Source organism: Tachyglossus aculeatus, chromosome 5 (assembly GCF_015852505.1).
Source record: "Tachyglossus aculeatus isolate mTacAcu1 chromosome 5, mTacAcu1.pri, whole genome shotgun sequence".
Lineage (NCBI taxonomy): Eukaryota > Metazoa > Chordata > Mammalia > Monotremata > Tachyglossidae > Tachyglossus > Tachyglossus aculeatus.
The window spans coordinates 68,164,416-68,188,113 of NC_052070.1; the positions used below are offsets into that span (position 1 = coordinate 68,164,416).

At 41.1% G+C, this 23,698-nt stretch overlaps 1 protein-coding gene across 5 annotated transcripts in view; it reads right to left on the minus strand.

The window, feature by feature from the left end:
• Positions 1-23,698, minus strand: part of VPS13C (vacuolar protein sorting 13 homolog C) — a 192,363-nt gene that overhangs the window by 86,459 nt on the left and 82,206 nt on the right. For all 5 annotated transcript variants that reach the window (XM_038746191.1, XM_038746188.1, XM_038746189.1 and 2 more), the window contains 7 exons: positions 22,269-22,328; positions 15,440-15,602; positions 10,344-10,460; positions 6,014-6,117; positions 5,664-5,831; positions 4,558-4,862; positions 4-151 (listed from right to left, as the gene is read on the minus strand). In XM_038746191.1, the coding sequence (XP_038602119.1) occupies positions 4-151; positions 4,558-4,862; positions 5,664-5,831; positions 6,014-6,117; positions 10,344-10,460; positions 15,440-15,602; positions 22,269-22,328 (1,065 nt within the window). The remainder of the gene's footprint in view (positions 1-3; positions 152-4,557; positions 4,863-5,663; positions 5,832-6,013; positions 6,118-10,343; positions 10,461-15,439; positions 15,603-22,268; positions 22,329-23,698) is intronic.

Genomic DNA, 23,698 nt, shown 5'->3' on the forward strand with positions numbered 1-23,698 from the left:
TGCCTGCATGGGTCTTAAGTTTCCTTTGATCTCCATTCCTGGGATTTCTGCATACCAAGCTGCTGCTAAATTCCGTTGAATAGTCCAAAGCATGTTTACTGGCTGTAAAATTTCGATGTCAGGTAGTGGAGAGCCAGAGTGCAAGATGGTTCTGATGAAAAAAAAACAAAAATGGTCAGGTAGTGGAGAGCCAGAGTGCAAAGAACAATACTGAGATATCTACTCAATCATCTGGGGCAACAGCTTCTCTATTATGCTCACAGAACATTTGTTTTTACAAGCACTCCAATATTTATTTATTCTGCAAACAAGAAACTAACTTTTCTAGAAAATAACCACCTAGCTCCAGACTACAGAATATATGGTGCTCTCAAAGAGGAAAAATATATGCACCATTTTAATATTCTTTAATAAGAATTACCCTTCAGTTAAACATAAAGCATAAAACATATGAAATCCAAAATTATTTGAAGTTATATACAATTATTGAATATTACATTTCATAACTGAAGCAGCTCAAAGGCAGGAGCAGGGTCATTTACTTCAATTATATATTCCTCCAGGGCTCTGCATGTAGAAGAGGGCAATAAATGCTATTAAAGAAGATTATGTGTCCTGAAAAAATATCTACCAATAATAGAAGCAGCATTTTGAATGCCAAGAAATTCAGGTAGAAGGTTTTCCACCTGTAATGGCCTATTTGGCATTTTGGCAATTTCTCCTAATTAGGCTAAAAAATAAAAAACAACTTTAATACCTGTCATCCATCAACATGAACTCATCAACAGAGAGAGCAATTCTCTCTTCCAATATCCAAAGAACATTTATAAATGAAACATTCCCACGATCCGACTACTATTCCCTGAAGAAACTTCTCCACAATCCCTCCTATACCCATTAGCCACCTCTACAATTGAAAATGCTTTTGTCTATGCTTTTATCCTGCAACCCCGCTGCTACCATTGACTTTTCATTATCGTTTAAGCCTCATGTAGCCCTATTGTTTCCACTTGAAAAATCATTTTTCTGGAAATACCTGGGTTCCTGTCCCAGTTCTGCCTGTAAACAGCTAATATGGGCAAATGCCACACAAATACTCTGCAATGTATGTACCCCTAGACCATTTGTTCACTGCACTCAGTGCCCCCAGGGGAACATGGCTGATAGGAACCAGACAGTGAGTTTGGTGTTGCAAAAGCCACTATCACTATAATCCACCCTGCAGTCTCAGCATTGAGGCTCACCATTAAACTGTTAGCTCATTGTGGGCAGGAAATGTACCCGTTATACCGTAGTATTGTACTCTCCCAAGCACTTGGTACAGTGCTCTGCACACAGTAAGCATTCAATAAATACGACTGAAATCCTGAGGGGAAACTATCATCAGTCCTCATCGTCTATCTCTTAATCTTGCCAGTTCTTTACTTTTTTTCATTTGATTCATTCATTCAATCGTATTTATTGAGCACTTACTGTGTGCAGAGCACTGTACTAAGCGCTTTGTTAATCGCTTTCCGTGTGCTGGGCACTTCACTGAAGAAGCAGCATGGCCTATTTTACACAACATGGGGCTGGGAATCAGAAAGAGCAGCGTGCTCAGGAGGAACAGCGGAGGAGCAGCGTGGCTCAGTGGAAAGAGCCCGGGCTTTGTAGTCAGAGGTCATGGGTTCAAATCCCGGCTCCGCCAACTGTCAGCTGTGTGACTTTGGGCAAATCACTTCACTTCTCTGGGCCTCAGTTCCCTCATCTGTAAAATGGGGATTAAGACTGTGAGCCCCCCGTGGGACAACCTGATCACCTTGTAACCTCCCCAGCGCTTAGAACAGTGTTTTGTTGTTTTTTTTTGAGAGAAGCAGCATGGGTCAAAGGAAAGAGCGTGGGCTTTGGAGTCAGGGGTCATGGGTTCAAATCCCTGGTCTGCCACTTGTCAACTGTGTGACTTTGGGCAAGTGACTTCACTTCTCTGGGCCTCAGTTACCTCATCTGTAAAATAGGGATCAAGACTGTGAGCCCCCCCGTCGGACAACCTGATCAGACCTTGTAACCTCCCCAGCGCTTAGAACAGTGCTTTGCACATAGTAAGCGCTTAATAAATGCCATCATTATTATTATTATTATAAAGACTGTGTTCTAATGCCGCTCAGCCACTTGGAGATGTTGTCTCCACAGTTTTCCCAAATACTTGGAACTTAGGAACAAGAGTTCAGTTTAATACATAGGAAGAGAAACAGGGAACTACTAAACTAGATCCAAATGCCTACATATCAAGAAATATAAAGACTTCGACATCCAAATTATTAAAAATAAACATCCAGTTTTCCTGTAAAACCTGGGTTGCATCCTCGCAAAACACTACATTAACTAAAACTCAAACTGCAATTAGCCCTTATTGTAATGCTAGGTCAAAGTGCAAGACCATTTCCTCCAACAGCATGGTGTACTGTATCCACCCAGACGTGCAGTGTCAGCCAAATGTTCTCCCTTTCCCTAACAGTCTAGCCAAAACATATAGTGTAGACACATGTGCTGATAGATTTGGGTGTTTAGGCGAAGTTCCTTAGGCACCCAGATAAAGTCCTAAGGATCTATGTTCCCAAGTGAGCAGAACTCTTGGTCAACTCCAGCAAACAGGAAGAGAAGGAGGATTCTCTCTGCTAAACTAAAAGGATTGCATCCAGCTTACTGATCGGCATTGATCATTCCCAGTGGCTTGAAATATGGTTCCCAAGCAACAGATGCTGTAAAATAAGCTTCTTATTTCCCCTCAGGCCCTTGACCTTAGCTTCAACTCTAGGAGGAACCCAAATATTGTCACAAACAAGCTCCCTCAACATGTGACTTCATGTGCTTAAATAGGCAGGCATTTACAAATATTGAATATACCACCTGACAAGAGACATGCTGGCACTGTATCAAGATATTATATTTATTGTTCGTTGCTCTTTTCTCATCAGTGGCTTTATTAAGCACGTACTGTGTGCTGAGCATTGTATTTGGGAGAGTATGAAATAATAATGATGGTATTTGTTATGCACTTACTATGTGCCCAGAACTGTACTAAGCACTGGGTGGATAAAAGTAAATTGAGTTGGACACAGTCCCTGTCCCATGGAGGGCTCACAGTCTCACTACTCATTTTACAGATGAGATAACAGACACAGAGAAGTGAAGTGACTTGCCCAAGATTATAAAGCCAACAAGTGATGGAGCCAGGATTAGAACCCATGACCTTATGACTTGCAGGCCGGTGCTCAATCCACAGATGGGAGACATGTTGCCCCCCAGTGCTCCACTATCAAGTTGTCCCTCTTCAATGAAATTTGGAATTCCTACTTTACAAATTTCAAAATCAGAATCATAACATAAACCTTTTTTTGCATTTTTCTCTCCCATATATGCGAACTAAACAGCATCTGAACTCACCTACCTATGGCTTCAATGCTCATGCCTTTTCCTAAGCTTAGAAATCTCTTCACATCAACCTGATGACTGCCTTTCCCATCTCCAAAGCCCCCATGAAATCTTACCTAAAGTTCCCTGACCCCAAGTCATTCCAAGAGCTACACCGAGCATGGACCTGATAGTCGGAGGACCTGGGTTCTAATCCCAGCTCTGCTACTTGCCTGCTGTGTGACTTTGGGCAGGTCACTTCACTTCTTTGGGTCTCAGCTTCTTCATCTGCAAAATGGGGTTTCAATACCTGTTCTCCCTCCTACTTCGACTGTGAGCCCCATGTGGCACCTGATTATCTTGTATCTACCCCAGCACTTAGTATAGTGCTTGTCACATAGTAAGATTTAACAAATACAAATACCATTATTATTATTATTATGGGTGTGTGTGTACATAGCCATCCCCAGCACTTATATAAACATAGCTATTCTTGCACTCTACTTTTTAATCATATTTATCATAGGGCTACTACAAGCTATATCTATTTCTTCCCCCTAAGCCCATTTTTGTAAATAACTTTATATCTACCTGTCTTCCCATTACACACGAAACTTATTAAGGGCAAGGGCTGTGTCTTCTATGTGTACTGTACTTTTGCAAACTCTTAGAACAGTGTCTGCATACAACAGTAACTCAATAAACGTGAGGATTAGATCCCAAGCTGGGCAGCAGTGACTGAAGAAAACACCATCAAAGGAAGGAAAGAGCCTAGAAGCCAATCTTCAGCAACTTCTGCTCAATACAGAAGGAGAGGGATGGGTAGCCACTGGAAGTTTTTGAGAAGTTGTGAGACATATCAAGCACCTGCTTACAACATGTGATATAAAAGCTTCTGCCCAAGTAAAAGCCCACAAAATGAAAAAACACTCAGCTAAGAGGTGAGGAGGGAATAGTAAAGGACACCATCAGGAAAATTCACACTGATTATTAGCAAAAACCAAGGCTGATACTTTATATCTACAAAAATAGCAATGGGAAGAGGGAAAAGAAGGTGGGAGGGGGCTCAAATTACGGTGCAATGGTTTATCCCACCAGAAAGTGGCAATTATTGTATTCAACTAGGCAATGCCCAATCTTGAACTATGTGAAAAAGGGAATCGCTACCTTGACAGTTTCAGCTGAGTGAGTTGAACATCCATTTTGTCAATGACTGGAGGTACAGTACAGCGCTCCACAGAGACCAAGCTAAATTTATTCTCAACTCTGATGAAACCCAGGTCAGCTATAACGGCATTTGGGGAGACTGAAGACTGAGGGATGATAATAACTGGTGCTTTCAGATTGATATCCATTGAAAGGCGGAAGCTCTTCTGTGCAAAATCTTTCATGCTGGAAGCAGCCTTTTCTGCGGCTTGAACTGTGGCTGCACTGAGGGTCTCTTTTGCTGTTTGGAAATTGTTGAGGAAATTCTGTTGGGAAATAGCATTATTATAAAAGAGTCAGGTTGCATCAAAAAATGAGGAACTAAATATACTTCACTTAAGGAAACGGTAATTATGTTTTTGGGTGTGCTTTTGGTTCTTTAAAAAAAAAACAACAAAAGGAGAAAGAGAATAAGGTTTGGCGCATAAAGCCTCTAATTCTGTGTGCGCCCCTGCATCAGACTCCAATTAAGAAAGCCCGATCCAGGAGGATTGTACCCTAATGGCTCACACTTGTAGATATTAATAATAAAGTACCCTTGGGTGTGAATATAATCCTCCCAATTTTCCTATATTAAAATGCTCATGTTAACAGGGAAACTTTTTTCTAAATAAAATACAATTCAGGAAATGTCAACAGAAAGAGCAAAGCAGCTTCCCATAAAAACAAAGCTAATATTTAAGTTGATTTGACTGTCCAAATATATTACTACACAAATAGTGTCCAAACACAGAACTGAAATTACAGTGACCAAATTCTTGGCTATGGGAAACTTATATCTCCTTTTACAAGCTTAATACTAATCAAAATATCCAGTGGGAACATGATGAATAAAGACTAAAATTATACAGCATCTTCAGTACATCAATAGCAATGAAAAATTTAATATTAAGGTTAAACTAAAAATGAATAAAATGCTTCATTTTCCATTATATTTTCTTCAGAACTTCATTGTTCATCACAATGTACGTTTGTTGTCTGATTGGTTTGAATCTAGAGATTAAAATTATTTAAAATGTCTAGACCTAGTTTCAAAAACTTGGAAAAAAAACCCTAAAGAAACTTACCACAAATGACATGAAGAATTGATGGAGATACACAATCTGAATGCAGCCTACTTTCAGACTAACTACACCATCCACTTTGGACATGTCAGTATAAGCATCGCCTTCTGTGGCATCTGGATAGAGAGTCATTTGGAACCTAAAGACTTCATCTCCCACTATAGAGACTGCCTAAAAGATATTGGATTGACTGTGTTATTTCAGCTACAGAATATTGTGAGTCATCCACTTATGGAGTACATTTCAGTCATGCACACTGAAACGGATTCAGTATAGAAAACACAAGAACATGTCGAGCTTAGTAAAAACTACAAAAATTAAAGGTGAAACAAAGTTACGGGACAAAATCTTACCTTTTTATGAATGGACTTTGGATCAACGTTTGTGACGATGATATCCTGGAGTCGTGCAAAGACCTGTGTCTGCTGTGGCTGGAGAGCAATAGATGCATTCATTCCTGTTGAAATATTTTAATATTTATTTCCTCGGCAGCCCAACATCGATCCAACTGTAAAACCATGCCTAAACTGTCAATATCGAAAAAGAGTGACAATGCTTTCCCTCTACCCAAATCTAAATAACTAAAAGCACTATTCAAGTAAACCCCTTAGACTGTAAATGTAATTTTATTGGATCCTCTCAGTTAGCACAGTACTCTGAACATATTAGGCTTTCAACAAATACAACTGAGTCACTGATTTCCAGCCCTTATAGGTTGGGGGCATGCTGGTCTGAGAGCCGCTATCTTCGATCCCACCACCCAGGAAGAAATTATCTCTGACGTGAGAGTGCATCTGCATACTGCAGATTAATTTCAAGATGGCATGATGAATTTGGAAATGTTGGGATCACCTAATAACTTTTATTAGGCTGTGGCTCAGGGATAGATTGCATTCATATATCCAAAACGCCCATGTTCAAAACAGAACTCCCCTTCTTCTCACGCAAACCCGGACCTCCTCCTGTCTTTTCCCATCATTGTAGACAACACCACTGCCTGCCCAACAGCACAAGTCCATAGATTTGGCATTATCCTTATCTCATTGTTCTCGTTCAGCCCACATATTCAACCTGTCATCAAATCCTACCGGTTCTACTTTCACCATCATCGTTAAAACCTGTCCTTTCCTTTCCTCTCCATCCAAACCTACTAGGCTGATACAAGCACTATGTCCCACCTCAACTACTGCATCAGCCTTTGTGCCTCCTGTCTCTCCCCACTCCAGGCCATACAGTACTCCGCTGCCTGGATAGTGTTTCTAAAAATAAAAACTTCAGTCTACAATTCCACACTCCTCAAGAACCTCCAGCTCTCCTCCACAAACAGAAACTACTTGCCATCAGCTTTAAACTATTCAATCAGCTTGCCTCTTTCTATCTTAACTCACTGATTTCCTACTGTTAACAATTTGGTCTGCATGCTTCATTCCTCTAACGCTAACCTACTAACTCTACCTTGATGATGATGATAATAATAACAACAATAATGGTATTGGTTAAGTGCTTACTATGTACCAAGGACTGTTCTAAGCAGTAATCAGGTTGTCCCATATGGGGCTCACAGTCTTAATCCCATATTACAGATGAGCTAACAAAGGCACAGAGAAGTTAAGTGACTTGTCCATAGTCACAAAGCTGACAAGTAGCAGAGCCAGGATTAGAACTCATGCCCTCTGAATCCCAAGCCCATGGTCTATCCACTCAGCCATGCTGCTTCTCTTGACCTCATCTATCTCACAGACTACCACTAAGCCATGTCTTCCCTCTGGCCTTGAAATCCCTCCTACTTCATATACCACAGACTACCACTTTCCCTACCTATGAAGCCTTATTAAAATTGCAACTCCTCGAAGAAAACTTCCCTGCCTAAGCCCTCACTTTCCCTACTCCCTCTCCTCTCTATGTCACCGTGGCACTAGGATCTGTACCCCTTAAGCACTTGATATCCACCCCACCTTCAGGCTCACAGCACTTATGCTTAGATGTACATATCCATAATTTATTTTAGTGTCTGCCTCCCCATCTAGAATGTCCTTGTGGACAGTGAATGTGTCCACTAACTCTGCTGTACTTTCCCAAGCAATTAGCACAATAAATACCATTGATTAAGCACGTAAAAAGCCAAAATGAAGAGCAATCTCTCACGTATGAAAAGTACGCAAGCAATTATTCAAATCAACTAAGGTTCTATCATGTAATTAGTACTATCACATTACTATCACATTAATTCATCGTAATCTACATGATTATGGTTTCACTGAGAAACCGCTATTCTTAGAAAGAGTAAATGACTAAAAATGATCAACAGTGACAAAAAAGCAATTCCTAGTACAGCAGGGCTTTATGCACAAGTGACCAAAATATTCACCAACTAAACAAATGAGTTGAGCCAGTAATGTCATTTGGATTTCAACAATGGCAATGGAGCCGCAAAATGCAATATTAAATCACAAATACTGATGCCATAGGACTTATCACCAGAATTAAAAATAAACTAGTTGCATTTATTAATTTAATCTATAATTGTATGAGCATGTGACTGATATGCATCAGTAATAGTAACATGCTTAACTCGAGAGGAAATTTAATACTTGCAAAGCATGAAACATACTGTACTGTAAACAAAAACTATTTGCCTTTCAGATATTTTAATCAAGGAGTCTTTCCCTTCTGCTATTATTTTAATCCAGCAGTAAAGCCATCATGTTGAATGCAACATGGGACAAGCTTATCTCTTAACCCAAGATGATGATTTCCTGCATCTAGGAGGAAATAGAACTACATGCAAAGTAGCACGGTCAGTTCTTCTATAACCTGAGTTTTCACCCTTTGTTCTAGTAGAACACTATGAGAAGCAGTGTGGCACTGTGGAAAAAGCAAAGCCCTGAAAATCAAAGGACCTGAGTGCTAATCCTGCTCTGTCACTTGCCTCATCATCATCAATGGTATTGACTGAGTGCTTAGTATGTACAGAGCACTGTACTAAGCACTTGGGAGAGTACAATACAACAGAGATGGCAGACATGTTCCCTACTCATAACAAGTTTACAGTCTAGAGGGGGAAAAAGACATTAATGTGAATAAATGATGCATAATAAATAATTTAAAGAGGTGTACATAAGTGCTGCAGGGTTGAGAGTGGGGCAAATATCAAATGCTCAATGATCACACGACCTTACAGTCTAGAGTGGGAGACAGGCATTAAGATGAATAACTAATTTATGGTATTTAATTACAAGATATGTCCTTAAGTGCTGTGGGGTTGAAGGTGAGGTGACTATCAAATAATAATTATTACTATTATTATGGTATTTGCTAAGTGCTTACTATGTGCCGAGCACCGTTCTAAGCGTTGGGGTAGATACAAGGTAATCAGGCTGTCCCACGTGGAGCTCACACACTTAATCCCCTTTTTACAGATGAGGTAACTGAGGCACAGAGAAGTGGTTTGCTCAGGGTCACACAGCAGACAAGTGGCGGAGCCAGGATTAGAAGCCACATCCTCTGACTCCCAAGACCACGCTCTTTCCACTCAGCCTTGATGCCCAAAGGTCACAGATCCAAGTGATCCTCACACCACCACAACAAAAGGGATATTTATCCAAGTCTACCTCATGGAACACAGAAAAAACTTAAGAGGCACACACCTGGGAAGTGGGGGAAGCTGATAGAAACCAATCCAAGATATTCTTCACATTCCCGAAGAGTGGATATAGATGCCCTTCAAAGGGCACCACTGAAAAGATGGCCCCACCCTCCCAGACAAGATATCTTACAGACATGACAAGCACACTTTAACAATCTTAACATACCACTCACAATTAGCAGTAGTCACTCAGTCAATCATATTTATTGAGTGCTTACTGTGTTAAAAACCTTACAAAGATTTAACCTCAAAAGAATCAGTTCATGAAAACTTAGAAACAAATAAGGAAGTGCTTACTAAGTTGGTTTAGGCCCTGGAAATGTGCCAAAAGTCTGAAGGCCCAACTCTTTGTAGAGTAAATGGCACCTGAAAGTCATCAACTATTTTGTTTCTGACATTTTTAAGTGTTTGCTATGTGCCAGGCACTGTACTAAGCACCAGGGTAGATAAAGCTCATCAGGTTGGATACAGTCCATATCCCACATGAGCTCACGGCCTTAATCCCCATTATACATGTGAAATATCATAAATGAGGCACAGGGAAGTGAGTTGACCAAAATCGCACTGCAGATAAGCAGCACAGCCTAGTTGGAAGAGCATGGGCCTGGGATTCTGAGGCCTTCCAACTCCCAAACCAGTGCTCTTTCCACTAATAATAATGGCATTTATTAAGCGCTTACTATGTGCAAAGCACTGTTCTAAGCGCTGCTTGAATTTGACCTTGCATCTTATTCACTGAAACAGGATAATAAACATAATTTTTTCAATTAAGTGGAAGTAGCTCTGAAACGGCTACTGACCCAAGAAGGTATATCTCTGGTAGACTCCGCACAGTTTGAAAAGTATCTCATGTCGGTTAGCAACTACTATCAACCTATTTTTAATATACTGTCTACAAGGTTTAGATAATTTTATATCTGAAAGAATGTACTACGAGATTAATGTGTGCAACTTTATCACATACCTACGCTTCGATGAATAGCAGCAAAATCTGTACACATAAACTCTAGTACGTGTTAGATTAGGTAATGACTTACCCTGTATTCTTATATCTGCAATAGTACATCTCTTATCACAGATACAAACATTGAATGCATTCAACTCTGCAGAGATCTTCAAATCAAATACATCGTCCTGGGATGCGCTTCCAGTAACTGTAAAATATAAATGGCACAATCAGTAGAGAATGAAGAGGATATAACACACAAAACAACTTTAGAATATCTAGGACTCAATTCCTTGAGATGTCTTCATTACATTAAAATTCACTCATTTGGTAGTATCTGAATACTACTTTGGGTGAAGCAATGAATATTTTGGAAAATACAACGAAAGGCACAGTCCCTCCATGAGGATCTTACAATCAAATGGGATGCTATTTTGTTACGTTATTTGAACAGTCGATCAGCCTAGCATCCCAGGAAATAAAAGCCCATTAAAATGAAGAATAAGGCCTAGTATATTAGAAATTGAAGATGTGTACCTGCTACTTAAAGGGAAACGGCTTCTAATTCTAACCAAACTAATCACAGGAGTAGGATTATATTCTGGGAGCCCACTGTTGACAATTTGGGTGCTCCCACATGAAGCTGTATTTTAGATTCACTCAGTCGTATTTATTGAGCACTTACTGCATGGAAATCACTGTATATACTACAGTACTTGTTAAGTGCTTACTATGTGCCAAACACAATATTTAATCAGGTAGGACATAGTCCCTGTCCCACATGGGTCTCATAGCCTTAGGAGGAAAGAACAGAATTGAATCCCCACTTAACAGATGAGGTAACTGAGGCACAGAGAAGATAAGTGATTTGCCCAAAGTCACACATGGCAGAACCGTGGCAGAGTCGGAATTAGAACCCAGGTCTTCTAACTCCCAGGTTCATGCTCTTCCCACTAGGCCACTGTGCTTCTCATATTGTTCCTCAACTAGCACCTGAAAGATGAAGGAAAGAGCCAAGTCACTAATAGTTTAGGTAGTTGAAGCTGGAGTTCTCCCTTGGCCCATCTTTCAGACTGTGTTCCCGAATCTAGCCCTGAAATGCTCAAAGTGGGAGGGAAAGAACTAACTTTAACCTCTCCCAGGGGAGAGGACGGAAATAAAGTCACAGCAGGAATTCTCCCAAAATGAGGAGAAGAAGCTCTTCACAACCCTAAGCCAAGAAAGCCCAAAAATGACTTAAAGTGAAAGAAAATACGACAAGCTCAGAGAATAGGCACTAGCCTCTCTCCTGAGATAAAGGCTCAGCAGGACTGAATCCAGGACTGGAGGCAGAGACCGCACACTGGAAGGCAAAGTATTACAGGTACCTATTAGTGTCACTTTAAAAGCTGAGCACTGAAACTAGGAAATTTGTAGGGAAAACTGTTCACTAATTTCCTCAGCCATGTCAACACGAAATGACACTAAGTGGAGTAGCATAAAATACCTACTGTCATGTTCCAATTCATTAAATTTTTCTATACAGACCCAGCATTGAAAATAATAGCACAGTCAACAGTTCATAAAAATTGGGTTTTGTTCACATTTGGATAAAAAGAAATGGCAGTATCAGCAGGCTGACTTTGTAGTGCAGTGCAGTCATTTCTACTAAAAGTAATATTAATTGTGGTATTAAGTGCCTACTATGGGCCAGGCACTGTACTAAGTGCTGGGGTGTACAAGCAAATCAGGTTAGACAGAATTCCTGTCCCAAATGGGGTTCACAGTTTTAATCCCCATTTTGCAGATGAGGCATCTGAGGCACAAAGAAGTGAAGTGACTTGCCCAGGGTCACACAGCAGACACAGCAGTGGAGCCAGGATAAGAAGCTAGACTGTAAGCTTATTGCGGGCAGGAATGTTCCTGTTTGTTTTTACAGTGTACTCTCCTACGCACTTGGTACAGTGCTTTGCACACAGTAAGTGCTCAATAAATCCAATTGAATGAACCTAGTTCTTCTGACGCCCAGGCCTGAGCTCTATCCAAGATACTACACTGCTTCTCAAGCCAATAAGGCCTGGCCCAGTCCATGTCCCACATGGGACTCACAGTATTAATCCCCATTTTACCTATGAGGGAATTTAGGCACAGAGAAGTGAATTGACTTGCCCAAGGTCACGCAGCAGACAAGTGGGGGAACAAGGATTAGAACCCACATCCACCTGATTCCCAGGTTTATGCTCTATCTTTCTAGGCCACAATGCTTCTTCAAATAATAGTATTTGTTATGTGCCAAAAACTGTATTAAGCTCTGGGATAGACAGATGACCATCAGGTCCCGCATTGTTCACAGTCGAAATGTAAGGGGGAACAGGTACTGAATCCCCATTTTACAGATAAGGGAAGTGAGGCACAGAAGACTTGCTCAAGATCACATAGCAGGTATGCAGCAGAGCCAAGATTAGAACCCGAGTCCTCTGACTCCCAAGCCGATGCTCTTTCCGCTAGACCACACTGCTTCTCTGTAGGCCCCACGCTGTTTCTTTCTACTACAACCTAAGAGTTGATTTCCTGAAAATCACTTTATTAAAAGAAATTGTGTTGTGTTACGGGAAAGAAGGCTCAAACAAAATGGTACAGGAGGGGAGGATGGTAGCTTCCACTACGGCTTCCACCTCCATTGTGTGTTTAAACAATCTGAAATGGGCTTTGGTGTCAGAAACACATTCATTTCATAAGCAATTTCAAAGGAACTTCTAACTTCTTAAAGTTCACTGTTTCAATCCGTCAATCAATTGTATTTTTGAGCAGTGTGTGCAGAGCACTGTACTAAGCCCTTAGGGGAGTAATAATAATAATAACTACGGTATTTGTTTACGATGTGCCAAGCACTGTACTAAGCGCTGGGGTAGATACAAGGTAATCAGACTGGAATATAGTCCCTGTTCCACATGGGGCTCAAAATCTTAATCCCCATTTTACAGATGAGGGAACTGAGGCACAGAGAAGTTAAGTGACTTGTCCAAGGACACACAGCAGATGAGTGGTGGAGCTGGGACTAGAACCCAGGTCCTCCAGACTGCCAGATCTGTGGTCTATCCACTTGGCCATGCTGCTTCTCAGTGACTTTCAGACAAGTCACTGGCCCTAAACTCTCTAGTCAAGAAAAGGAACACAATTTCCCCATACTCTGCAAAAATATTCCAGTTTTATTTTAATTAATCTACAATACCGAGTCCATCTCCCAACTATCTTGATTTTGCCCTCATCCAAGTGAATACTCGATGCCATTTGAATTGGTGAAACTCTTAGAAGCAATGTCAATCTGCTAAATTTCCTTGCTGCTATCTACTTAAAGCAGATGGTATACTGAATTATGTAAATCTCTATTTCTCTTATCTATGCCATCCTTGTGACTGAGAATAAAACAAGTCATAAAGTTTATCAAATAGGAATTTACTGTTGACTTGGCATTGGGTGAGGTGCCAAAGTCAAAGCAAGACAGACTTTAATGACAGCCATTTCCTTTCAAAATAACTCATATTAAAGGAACCCCACACAAATTTTCTTCTATAATTCAGAAGGTTTAACAGGGGTTAAAAGGGATTCACTGTGAGAAAATTATTAATACTTTATTCCTAATTCTTGCTCAAAAGCTGAGGTATGAGGAGGTATTTATTGAACGCTTACTGTGTGTAGAGCACTGTACTAAATGTTCTATGAGTGTAACAGGATGCTATTTAGAGAGCTGTAAAAATGGGTCAGCATAAGTCTCCTACAAATGAGTCAAGCAGTCATTAACAAAAAAAGAAGTCAAGAAGCACTACTGCTCAATTTTATCTTATTCCATCCAAGGCTTCAACTTTTTACTGCTTGTACCATTAGAAGAATAATAATCGCAGAATCACAATGCATAAAATGGCAGTGAAAATCTGAATGCACAAGTACCATCCAAGAAAAAAATTAATAATTTGTTAAACACAGTGTCAGATTTTGCTTCCCACTGATGTCAGTGCCATAGCTCATGGTGGCCTGAAGCTAACACAAGTCGAGGTGGGGAATGAGGAGTTGGAAGAGTAGGAATGGAAGCTCAAAGAAGGGGCAGCTTTGTGCTACTTGGGGGTGTCATTTCCCAGCACTGCTACAGTCACAGGGCAGCACGATTTCTCCAGCTCCTAATATATATGAAGCTGAACCCAGGCCTTGTTACTTTACAACCAAGTCTATCACTGAGTGCACAGTTGTTATACTATAGCTCATAATTTCAATTTCTACCATTATTGTTAAGCACACGTGGCTTTTATGCCCATTTTTTTATTTTATAATTTTACTTTAGAGATAGAATCAGAAAATAAGCATTATACTCCATGTTTGTATTCGAATTCAAGAAATATTGAAATGATTTGGTTTTAAGGTTAGTGATAATTCTGGTATCTGTTAAGTGCTTAATATGTGCCAAGCACTGTTCTAAGCGCTGGGGTAGATACAAATTAATCAGGTTGTCCCAGGTGGGGCTCACAATCATAATCCCCATTTTACAGATGAGGTAGCTGAGGCACAAAGGAGTTAAGTGACCTGACCTAAATCACACTGCTGACAAGTGGCGGAGCCAGGATTAGAACCTATAACCTCTGACTGCCAAGCTCGTGCTCTTTTCACTAAGCCATGCTGCTTCTCTCGTGCTTCACTTCAGATAGAAAGCAGCACTTCACTAAAACAATTCCCCAATAGTCTAAAAGAGTATTGTTTTTCCCAGAGCATCGCACTGCAGAAAATAACCCTGTACATTAGAACTGAGCTCCTGACCCAATAGTCTAAAAGAGTATTGTTTTTCCCAAAGCATCTCACTTCAGAAAATAACCCTGTACATTAGAACTGAGCTCCTGACTTTAATAATGGTTTACTACAGACTCCCAAAGATGTCTCTATGTGTTGCCGACTTGTACTTCCCAAGCGCTTAGTACAGTGCTCTGCACATAGTAAGCGCTCAATAAATATGATTGATTGATTGATTGATTGATGTCCTGCAATCATTGTAGTACCACATATTAAGATCGCTTTTGAATATTGAGCCTGGTCTATGCAATTTTCACTTTATCAATTTTGATTATTCATCTTTCCAAAATTATGATGGCATGAATTCTTAAGACAAATCTTGCGGTTCGGGACAGAAGCTTAAATTCCAGAAGGTGACGCCCAGAACAATACCAGTTTTGAGAGATGTGCTTTTAGGTTCCTCAGTTGCCGGCTTGAGTTCTGATCCCTGCTCAGGAGAGGACAGGCCCGGGGAAGGAACACCGGATGACATGAAGTCCATGATCGACAGCAAAGCTTCCAAGTGAAGCACTAGGTCCAAGGACGAAAACGACACCTGAGGCAAACAAAAAATTCGATGGCTGTTTTAGAGACTGAAGAAACGAAAAACGTTAGTGCTTACACAGAATATACAACTACCTGTGACCTAGAAGAAATCTGGGAGTCGGAGGACTTGGGCTCTAATTCTGGCTCTGCCATTCGCCTGCTGTACCATCCTGGGCATTCATTAACCCTCACTGCTACCTCAGACAGACACAAAAGTGTTTCTGTGGGTCCCACAAAGAGAGATATACGATACGTTACATCACATTTTTACAGTCAGTATATAGATGGAAATTTTGCCCTTCGATAAGAAACCTTACTTGCCTCTCTCAGGAATTTTGATGCCCATAAAGTCTAATTCTGAAAGAAAAGAATTTTTGTGTGTGGTTTTTTTAAAATGTTCGTGGCCTAGTGGAGAGCGCATGGGCCTGTGAGTCCGAGGCCTTGGGTTCTAATTCTGACTCTGCCACTTGTCTGCTCTGTGATCTTCTCCGTGCCTCCATTTCCTCATCTATGAAATGGGAATTAAGTTCCTGTCCTCCCTCCTACTTAGACTGTGAGCCCCGTGTTCCCGCATTTGACCTATCTTGTAATTACCCCAAGGCTTAGTACAGTGCTTGGCAAACAGTAAATACATAAATATGAAGATCATTAATTATTACTATTACTATTATTAATAGCTCAAGTAGTTTATCGCAATTTAGTGGAAACCCTTTTTTCCCAAGTATATGCAGATATATAAGCATATATTTATCACTTTCATTCATTTTCCAAAATGACTCTTGAGATGCTATCCATATAATAATAATAATGATAATGGCATTTATTAAGTGCATACTATTTGCAAAGCACTGTTCTAAGCACTGGGGAGGTTACAAGGTGATCAGGTTGTCCCACGGGGGGCTCACGGTCTTCATCCCCATTTTACAGGTGAGGTAACTGAGGCCCAGAGAAGTTAAGTGACTTGCCCAAGGTCACACAGCTGACAACTGGCAGAGCTGGGATTTGAACCCATAACCTGACTCCAAACCCTGTGCTCTTTCCACTGAGCCACGCTGCTTCTCGCATATGAAGCATATATGTGAGTGTGTGTGAACTACAACCCCTACTGTGTTGTTTTGCAGGGACCCTTGTTGCAATAGTAGGTTTCTCCTACTGGGCAGAGCGAGCACAGACCTGGGAATGAGAAGGACCTGGGTTCTAATCCTGACTACACCACTTGCTTGCTTTATGACCTTGGGCAAGGAACTTCTCTGGGCCTCAGCTACCTCATTTATAAAATGGGGATTAAGACTGCAAATCCCATGTGGGACATGGACTGTGTCCAACCTGATTAGCTTGTATCTACCCTAGCACTTAGTACAATGTCTGGAACACAGTAAGCACTAAAATACAATTTTTAAAACATAGGGTCTTTCTCTGTTTTCAGGCCTACTTCTTGTTATCTCAATCTGTGCAAAGCTTTGATTTGAGAAAAGCAGCACCTTGCTTCTGGCCTGGAACACCCTCCCTCTTCATATCCAACAGACAATTACTCTACCCACCTTCAAAGCCTTACTGAAGGCACATCTCCTCCAAGAGGCCTTCCCGGACTAAGCCCTCCTTTCCCCTTCTCTAAATCCTTTATGCATCACCTTGATTTGCTCCCTTTATTCACCCCCCGCTCCCAGCCCCACAGCAACTCTGTACATAATTGTATTTGCATCAATGTCTGTCTCCTCCTCTAGACTGTAAGCTTCTTGTGGACAAGTAATGTGTTGGTTATAGTGTTATACTGTACTCTCCCGAGTGCTTAGTAAGGGCTCTGCAAGCATGAAGAACTCAGTAAATACGACTGACTGACAAACCCTGCAGGTTGGTCTGTCTTTTGTGAAAGTCTGCAGACAGTACATTGATAATAAATCAGTGTCATCTACTGAGCTCTTACAGTGTGCAGAGCACTGTACTAAGTACTTGGAAGAGTACAATAGAATTATCAGACATGATCCCTGCTCTCCAAGAGCTCACACTCCTACAATGCTATACAATTCCTATAATGAAACAATGCTTCATTATATCTAAGTCCTTTATTGTGCCCTATAGGCTTATGTATGCCCCATCTTTCAGTTCACCACAAAGAAGCTTCTTGGGTTTCAGGCCGCCAGGCATTCTTCTCTCATGTTCCGGCAGCGGCAGTATAATACTGTTAGCACTGCCCATTGCTGGCAAGCTGTAAGGGGGATACTGCGGAAGAATAACCATGAGGGCTCTTAGTGGCACTAAACCCATCTATTGTGCGAGGCCTGAACGAACACACCACGTATCTCCTGGTGCCAACCCCAGAACTGTGGCCCCTTGGTTGAAATTCCTGGGAGAAAGAAGGCCTCTGATAAAGAATAACAGCATCCCTACACCAGATGCAGAACGGCCCAACTCCGGGGATGTCTTCCTTATCTCAGAGTACTACTGAGTGATCTATCTTATATCAGACATAAGGGCTCTCCCCGACTTCAAAGCCTTATTGAAGGCACATCTCCTCCAAAAAGCTTTCCCTGACTAAGCCCTCCTCTCCTCCCACTCCCTTCTGCATCACCCTGACTAGCTCCCTTCATTCATCCTCCCTCCCATCCCTACAGCATATACCTATATCTGCATATATCTATAATTTATGTATTTATTTATGTATATTAATGTCTGTCTCTCCCTCTAAACTGTGAGCTCGTTGTGGGCAGGGAAGATGCCTATTTGTTGTTATATTGTACTCTCCCAAGTACTTAGTATAGTGCTTTGCACACAGTAAGCGTCCAATAAACATGACAATGAATGAGTGGAGCAAGGACAGATACAAAGTCTGGGCTGTGGGGAAACGCCAGATTTGGTCGGGAGGGATACTTCCCAAGGTGATGACATGCGCATAGCCACCATCCCTCTACTGAGAAGCAGCGTGGCTCAGTGGAAAGAGCCCGGACTTTGGAGTCAGAGTTCATGGGTTCAAATCCCAGCTCCGTCAATTGTCAGCTGTGTGACTTTGGTCAAGTCACTTAACTTCTCTGGGCCTCAGTTCCCTCACCTGTAAAATGGGGATGAAGACTGTGGGCTCCCCGTGGGACAACCTAATTGCCTTGTAACCTCCCCAGCACTTAGAACAGTGCTTGGCACATAGTAAGTGCTTAATAACTGCCATCATTATTATCATTATTATTATTATTATTACTGTTGTGCAGGAAACCAGTGTAGCTTATACAAATGTGCTGCTTCCCCCAGCTATCGAGATGCTGTGGCTATGACTTGACACCGACATGGGTCGGTTGTGTCCCTGCAGTTACGTCATGCAGCTGTGTCGGTGTGTCCCTGCCCTGACAAGGGTGTGAGTATGCTTCCCTACTAAAGTTGCTTTGACCTAGCGTTCTTGAGCGTCTTGTGTTATTGATACCTGTACTAACCCTATCATGTGCACTTACGCCTGGTAACAGTGAGAAACGTATCTTGTGCACTAAGGCAAGCTGACTGTGTTCTGATGACCTTGATGTTTGCCATCTGTCCTGCCATTTGACGAACACAGTTCCTAGGTGTCACTGATGAAACTGCTCAAAAAGCTGCTTATGTTTTCTACACTTGGGCCAGGAATCATAGCCACAGAAAAGGCTGGAAAGTACCATGGTGCAATAATACAACGCTATATGGGAAGCAGCATGGCCTAGTAGATAAAGCACAGGACTTGGTTCTAATCCCAGCTCCACCACTTATCTGCTCTGTGACCTTGGGCAAGTCACTTAACTTCTCTGGGCCTCAGTTACCTCATCTGGAAAATGGAGATTAAGACAGTGAGCCCTAGGTGGGACAGGGACTGTATAATAATAATAATGATGATGATGGCATTTATTAAGCGCTTACTATGTGCAAAGCACTGTTCTAAGCGCTGGGGAGGTTACAAGGTGATCAGATTGTCCCACGGGAGGCTCACAGTCTTAATCCCCATTTTACAGATGAGGGAACTGAGGCCCAGAGAAGTTAAGTGACTTGCTCAAAATCACACAGCTGACAATTGGAGGAGCCGGGATTTGAACCCATAACCCCTGACTCCAAAGCCTGGGTTCTTTCCACTGAGCCATGCTGCTTCTCGCTTTGCACATAGTAAGCGCTTAATAAATGCCATCATTATTATTATTATTCTCCAGTATCCAACCTGTATCCAACCTGATTGGCTTGTATCTACCCCAGAGCTCAGAACAGTGCTAGAAACATAGTAAGCACTTTACAAATACCAGCATTATTATTATTAACATTTGACCGAACTTCAACTCGGTACACAGCTTGATGTTAAATCCTGGCCCACCAAAAGTCATACTGATCTTTATTATTCTGTTTTCTAGATCGCTTTCTCTCAGTGCATTGATAAATAATATACTTCCTGGACACGAGAATGTGGTGAAATTGTTAAGTCCCAAACTGCCCCCCTGAAAAAAATATATATGTTTGGTTAGGTGATGAGTTTCCTGGGTAGAGAACTGGACTTTCTTCATGCTTACTGTCTGTTCATAGTGCTATGCTAAAGGTATCATGTGATTCCTAATTATTTGTATGTACAACCCACCATGCTTGTTTACTCCTCTAATGCCAACCAACTCACTGTATCTCAAGTTCATCTATCTCGCCAGTGGCCTCTCACCTATGTCTTGCCTGGAAAGTCCTCCATTCATTCATTCATTCATTCATTCATTCAATCGTATTTATTGTTTCATATCCAACAGACCATCACTCCCCCAATCTTCAAAGACTTACTAAAAATCATGTCTCCCCTAAGAGGCCTTCCCCAACTATGCCTTCATTTCCCCTACTCCCTCTCCCTTCAGTGCTGCACTGGAACTTGGATTTGTACCCTTTTGTACCCTTTATTCACCCCACCCTCAGCTCCACAGTAGTTATGTATGTAAATGCAATTTATCTTAATATCTGTCTCCCACTCCAAAAGGGACTGTAAGCCCCTTTGTACGCAGGCAACTTGTCTGCCAACTCTGTTGTACTGGATTTTCCCAAGTGCTTAGTACACAGTAAGCTCTCAATAAATATAATTGATTGATTCTTTTGCATTCAACAGTTCCTGAACTACTGCACCAAAGAGTTTTGAAGATGCTCACAATATAAGATCCCACTGAACACAGAATGGCTTCTGTTGAACTTCCCGGGTACATTGCATTAGGGAGAAATTTGATAAATATCATTACTACTTCTAGAAGAATCTACCAGTTGCATGAAGGTATTGTGGCCAAGTGGAAAGGTCATATATCTGGGAGTCACAGGACCTCTGTTTTAATCCTGGCTCTGCTATCTGCCTGTGGTATGACCTTGGGCAAGTCATTTAACTTCTATGTGCCTCGGTTTCATCACCGGCAAAATGGGAATTAAATAACTGCTCTCCCTCCCCCTTAGACTTGGAGCCACATGAGGGTGAGGAACTATGTATGACCTAATTATCTTTTATCTGCTCTAGCATTTAGTACAGGGCCTGGACTAGAGAAAGCACTTATATTTTACAATTAGTAATTATTCACTGTACCCTCAAGCACTGCAGCACAGAATAGGGTGAAACAGAACACTAACTAACACATTGCTCTGTTCACTCAAGTGGTATTAAAGAAAGAGTCAGGCTGGGCACTAATATTCCTGATAATGAACCACAAGATTAAGGCAGCTCATGGATCTTGCTGAATTTCTCAGAACCAGTGAATTTGTTTAACAAATTTCCAAAGCATTGGACTACTCAAGATGATAACCAACTGTGTATTATCTAAAATGCAATATAGCCTCAAGTCCTAGAGCAGTATAAAAGGCACATGAAAAGCAGTGTGGCTTAGTGGAAAGAACACAGGCTTGGGAGTCAGAGGTCATGGGTTCTAATCCCGGCTCCACCACTTGTCAGCTGTGTGACTTTGAGTAAGTCACTTAACTTCTCTGTGCCTCAGTTACCTCATCTGTAAAATGGGGATTAAGACTGTGAGACCCGCGTGGGACAACCTGATTACCTTGTGTCTACCCCAACGCTTAGAACAGTGCTTGGCACATAGTAAGTGCTTAACAGACACTATCATTATTATTAGAATTACACTATGTCCACTGACCTTAAAAAGGCATTTGACATATATGCTAGCAGGTTGTGTAAACTGTTTATAACTGTTGCCACAAAAGCCGACAAGTAAAAATTACAGAACTGCTGTGCAGACATTAGTTAGGATTTAAGAAGTTAAATAGCTATTTATGCTTAAATGGATAGAGATCAATTTCTATACTGAATTTTGAATGAATGATAGCTTTCAGCCCAAACACAAAACACTTATCCGATTAGATTTTCCCAAAATCTGATTAAGGACCATGATCTAGACTTGTTGTAAAATATAAGTCAATTCCAAATCCAGGTATAATTTCAAATGCCTTATGGAATTTCAAGACAAGACCATCTAAATAAAAGAAAGTGAAACACAAAAGGTGTGCCTACAAATTGGGACTAATATGGCAAATGGAACACAAAAGTTTTTCTTGGAAGTGAATTTTGCACTTTTACTTAATGTCATTATAAGCTATGGTCTAATTGCATTATCACTTTCATTCTGACTTTTTTTAACACTAATGATTTTTTGTGAGAGGCTTACCAAAGAGCTACATTTTTTAGCTTGCAAAATAATAAACTTTATGAAATACCTACCTTCAGGATCTGTTTGGTATTGTTATGAATCGTGCTGAAGTCTGGGCCATCACTGTCTGCCTGAAAATAAAATAACAAATTAAATGAACAAATCTAGGAAGAAAAAATACTCATACAGTAACTCTTATCTCTTCTGCTCAATTGTCCCTGTTAACCATTACGTACTGAAATCAAGAGAAATGATGAAAATTGGTGTCACCCATTCATTTTAAAAGATACCACTATCCGACCAAAACAGAAGTAAATGTATATCAGCACCTAAGTCCTGAGAGTTTTGTTGGCAAGTAGGAACCTGAGTCCTCTTCCACTTTTGATTTCAGCACAAGAAAAAGCTATTAAATTATCAATCTTTGAGTGAAAACTAAGGCCAAATTTACATAATACGTCATGAGATGGAGTATATAAAGTGCCATCCAAATCAAACTTTGACATTTACTGAGTGCCTATGTTTTTACGGTATTTGTTTAAGTGCTTCCAGACACTGTACTAAGCTCTGGGGCAAGTACAAGCTAATCAGATTGAACACAATTCATGTTCCACATGGCACTCACCATCTTAATCCCCACTTTACAGATGAGCTAACTGCGGCACACAGAAATTAAATGACTTGCCCTATTAAATGACTTGCCCTATGGCACACAGCAGACAAGGGGTGGATGCCGGATTAGAATCCAGATCCTTCTAACTCCCACTGCCTGAGCTCTTTCAATAAGCCATGCTGCTTCTTATTCTTGTTTGTAGAGCACTGTACTAGGAGCATGGGAGAGTACAACAGAATTAGCATACCTGATCCCTGCCCTCAGAGAGCTTACAGTCTAGTGTCAGACACAGACACTTAAATATAGGATGGGGTAATTGAGGATAGAATTATATGCATAATTGCTACATGGTGGAGGAAGAATTTAAGTGCCTGGGTGGTGCATAAGTGCTGAAGTAGCAGGTAAGGGTTAAAAGGGGGGAAGATTAGAAATTCATCAAGGAACGCTTCCTAGAGGAGTCATGATTTGGGCTATGAAGAAGGGTAGAGCAATGGTCTATCAGATATGAAGGGGGAGGGAGGTTTAAGCAGGAGAGAAGACAGAAGTAGAGGAGATGAGAGCCAAGCGCGGTAAGGAAGGTTGGACTAAGGGGAACCAAGAGTGTGAGCTGCCCTGCTGTGGAAGAAGAGAGTTTATAAACAGGAGGGAGAGAGCAGATTGGTGCCTTAAAGCCAATAATCAGGAGTTCCTGCAGAGAACATGTCTATCAAGCACGTAGTACAGTGTTCTGCACACAGTAAGCGGTCAATACGATTGAATGAATGACCTGTTATATTGTACTCTCCCAAGTGTTTACTACAGTGCTCCGCACAAAGTATGCACTCAAATATGATTGATTGACTGATGAGGAATGGAACAGGCAACTGGGGGAGGTTTTTAAAAGAAGGAAGA